General features: G+C 42.7%; 1 protein-coding gene across 1 annotated transcript in view; it reads right to left on the reverse strand.

Annotated features, from left to right (window-relative positions):
- Positions 1–465: 465 nt before the first annotated feature.
- LOC124139526 overlaps positions 466–3,489 on the reverse strand; it is a 23,455-nt gene continuing 20,431 nt past the window's right edge. Inside the window, exon 8 of the mRNA XM_046506651.2 lies at positions 466–1,139. Within this exon, the coding sequence (XP_046362607.2) occupies positions 1,010–1,139 (130 nt within the window). The 3' untranslated portion in view covers positions 466–1,009. The remainder of the gene's footprint in view (positions 1,140–3,489) is intronic.

Here is a 3,489-nt window from a genome sequence, read left to right on the forward strand (position 1 = left end):
GTACCCAGGTTTGCTACCAGGAATACAACCCTTCTGACAATATGGGTAATGCAGAAGGCTGCAGTGTTGGGGAGTCTTCACATTCTCCGAAAAGTTCTGGGTGGGTTTGACTAGGCAGCGATTCCTGGGAAGTCCAATTCGCTGTCTGGGCTGCGTTAAGAGCGGGCAAGGGCCCTGAGCTGATGATGAGCCTAACCAGCCTGACTGTGCCAGGATCACCCAAACTCTCTTTGCCGCATTTTTTATTTTAATCTGTCAATAATAATAATAATAATAATAATAATAATAATAATAATAATAATAACGTCAATAATTATAAAACACATTTTTTTGTATAACAGTGTGTTATAGTTGGGAAAAAAACCACAAAGATAGTTTTCGAAAGGTTTATTGATTTCAAATCAATACTTTAGAAATCACCCATCAAAGTGTTTGGACCCACCAATACTTTTGGACCCGCCCATGCTTTTGGACCCACTCATGCTTTTAGACCCGCCCATACTTTTGAAACCCACTCATGCTTTTAGACCAAATAATGCTTTTGGACCCACCCATGCTTTTGGACCCACCAATGCTTTTGGACCCGCCCATACTTTTAGACCCACTCATGCTTTTAGACCCACTCATTATTTTAGACCAACCCATACTGTTAGACCCACCCATGCTTTTGGACCCATCCATGCTTTTGGACCCGCCCATACTTTTAGACCCACTCATGCTTTTAGACCCACTCATGCTTTTAGACCCACCCATACTGTTAGAGCTACCCATGCTTTTGGACCCACTCATGCTTTTGGACCCACCCATACTTTGGGACCCGCCCATGCTTTTGGAACCGCCCGTGCTGTTAGACCCACCAATGCTTTTAGACCTACTCGTGCTTTTGGACCCTCCCATACTTTTGGACCCACCCATGCTTTTCGACCCTCCCATACTTTTGGACCCACCCATACTTTAAATCCCTCTCGTGCTTTTAGACCCACCCGTGCTTTTAGACCCACCAATGCTTTTACCCATTTATGCTTTTGGATTCAACCGTGCTTTCAGATCCACCCGTGCTTGTAGACCCACTCGTGCTTGTACTGTTGGACCCGCCTTGACTGTTTGATCCTTCCACACTTGAAGACATGTCCGAGACGCTATAAATATAAAACGCCAGAGAATAATCACCCATTTATCCACCGAAACAGATTCCACTAGGCGTAAAAGGCAAAACTAGTGGTGAAAATTATACCATGTCATTTGAAACAGCCGCCTTCTACTTGACATATATGTTCCAGTTTGTTACAGTCTGACTGTTGCAGTTCTTCACACCTTGCCTTGATTGACAGGTCCTATAAACCTGTTTTTGATCCTATTCTTCGTTGATTAGGCACTTATATATGTGTATAAATCAAACAATCATCTGATTCATGTCCCGCTATGGTATGTATTCCTACGCCTGAAATGTTTATCAATCTCGCAATTTTTGTCTGCTTAGATTTTAACTGTTTTTGATTAAACTATTGTAGATAACACATGTTTTCGTTGTCGAATTTAATTATAAGGATTGACTGTGTATTTGTTTAAATTCATTGAGGTAAGAATCGAAAAACATATGTTCAAACTTGTGTAGGAATCCTTAAATAAATGTATCACCGAATATCAGTGATGACACCGGGCCGGGTGTTCGAGAAAAAAGATAAGCTTGTAATAAACGAACACGTTTGTAAATGATACACGTAAATGCATTTAGCAGTCCCCTGATACAAAGGTACTCTCTAATATCTACTGGCGGAAAAAGTAAATATGCTTCATACTAGTGGTGTAAATGTTGTGTCATAAAAAATAACAATATATTATCAATGTTTCATCAAATTTAAAAAATGATGTTTTATCAATGTTTTGACAAATCAATTGACAAAATCCATACCTGTTAACAGGGGACAGAGCGCGCACACTAAAAGTAGGGTGGTAACAGTTCAGCTAACATTGTCAGTATCGGGTGTGACCACTGCTTGCTTTGATGCAGGCGAGGGGGATATTGTTCCAAATGTCAGATTGGCCCAACTGAGCCAGCGTTACCGAGTGGTTCTGGTCATGTCGTAGACATCCTCCCGTCTCATCCCAGACATATTGTGCGGGAGAGGTCTTGGGAAACAGCCGGCCATGGCAGTACAGCAATGTTATGCTGTCCCAAAGAGTCTGTTACAACATGGGTGGGCGGCCATTATCCTGCTGCAAAGTGACGTTACGTCCCTTCATTTGCACAATAGGATAGAACATGATCTCGAACAATGTCGCCCGGGTAGTGTACACCATTCAAATTGCCATTAACAGTGATGAGTTGTGTTCTCTGATGAGTTTTGATACCACCCCATACCATTACAGGTGATCATGAGGTGAGGTGAAATGGGGTTTAACGTCGCGTCCAAGATTATTGCACTTATATAGCGACGTGCTTGCAAGTGTGTGTGTGTGTGTCTGCTTGTACTTGTCCGGACTGATGCCGATTTATAGTGCTGGCTCACTGAGATAACATGCCGCAGTTTAACATGAATACCCCACTCAGACCATCTTTTAACGTCTTTTGGTATGACGCGGCCGGGGATCGAACCCCGGACCTTCCGCTCTCCCGGCGGACGCTCTACCACAAGACCACGGAGGCGCTCCCATACCATTACACGTCGATCCCCAAACTAACGGCGTTGAGTAACGCAAGCGTCGCTAAAACGTTCTCCTGGACGCCTGTAGACCCTTGCGAGACCATCAGAGCTGGACTCATCTGTGAACAGTAAACTGTTTTATCTTTTCAACTAATCTTGTTTCACCGCCCCCTGGCCATTCATAAGTGTTCCCCTGCCGTAGATTACGTCACCAGAGAGATTATATTGTGTTTCGTTGAGTATTAAAATGTCTGGCAACTTCGGTTTGCTATTTGCAGGATACCCATGGCGCGCAGACGCCGATTATCAGTAAGCCGTTGCATTGCGTGGCGCGGTTTACCGTTATACAAACGCGTTTCTATGAACACTTGAACAGTCAGTGTGTGCCATTCACCTAAAAACGACCGCTCCCGTGGTCTTGTGGTAGAGCGTCCGCCCGAGAGCGGAAGGCCCGGGGTTCGATTCCCAGCCGCGTCATACCAAAAGACGTTAAAATATGGTGCTTGTTATTACCCTGCCTGGCGACTCGTGGTCCCAACAAACACGCAAACATCCAAATTGTGCGCCCTGCATTAACATGCACGTGCAATTTTTTAATACGTATTAAAATATACAATATTTAATTTTAGAATAAATATATATTTTATCGAACTTAATATGAAGCACAGTCACTTTTCCCCGTTAATATTTAATACTTTTTTTACCTCATCTAGATCCAATTATTGGTTGAATAACACATCTTATGTATTACTTTTAAATGTTCATGCTATTTAATCGTGTCATCACATCTGTCCATGAATATCCAATTATTACCATATATATAATAATGTTTGAGGGTGTTATG

This window comes from Haliotis rufescens, unplaced genomic scaffold (genome assembly GCF_023055435.1).
Source record: "Haliotis rufescens isolate VD_foot unplaced genomic scaffold, xgHalRufe1.0.p SCAF_1, whole genome shotgun sequence".
NCBI classification, from domain to species: domain Eukaryota; kingdom Metazoa; phylum Mollusca; class Gastropoda; order Lepetellida; family Haliotidae; genus Haliotis; species Haliotis rufescens.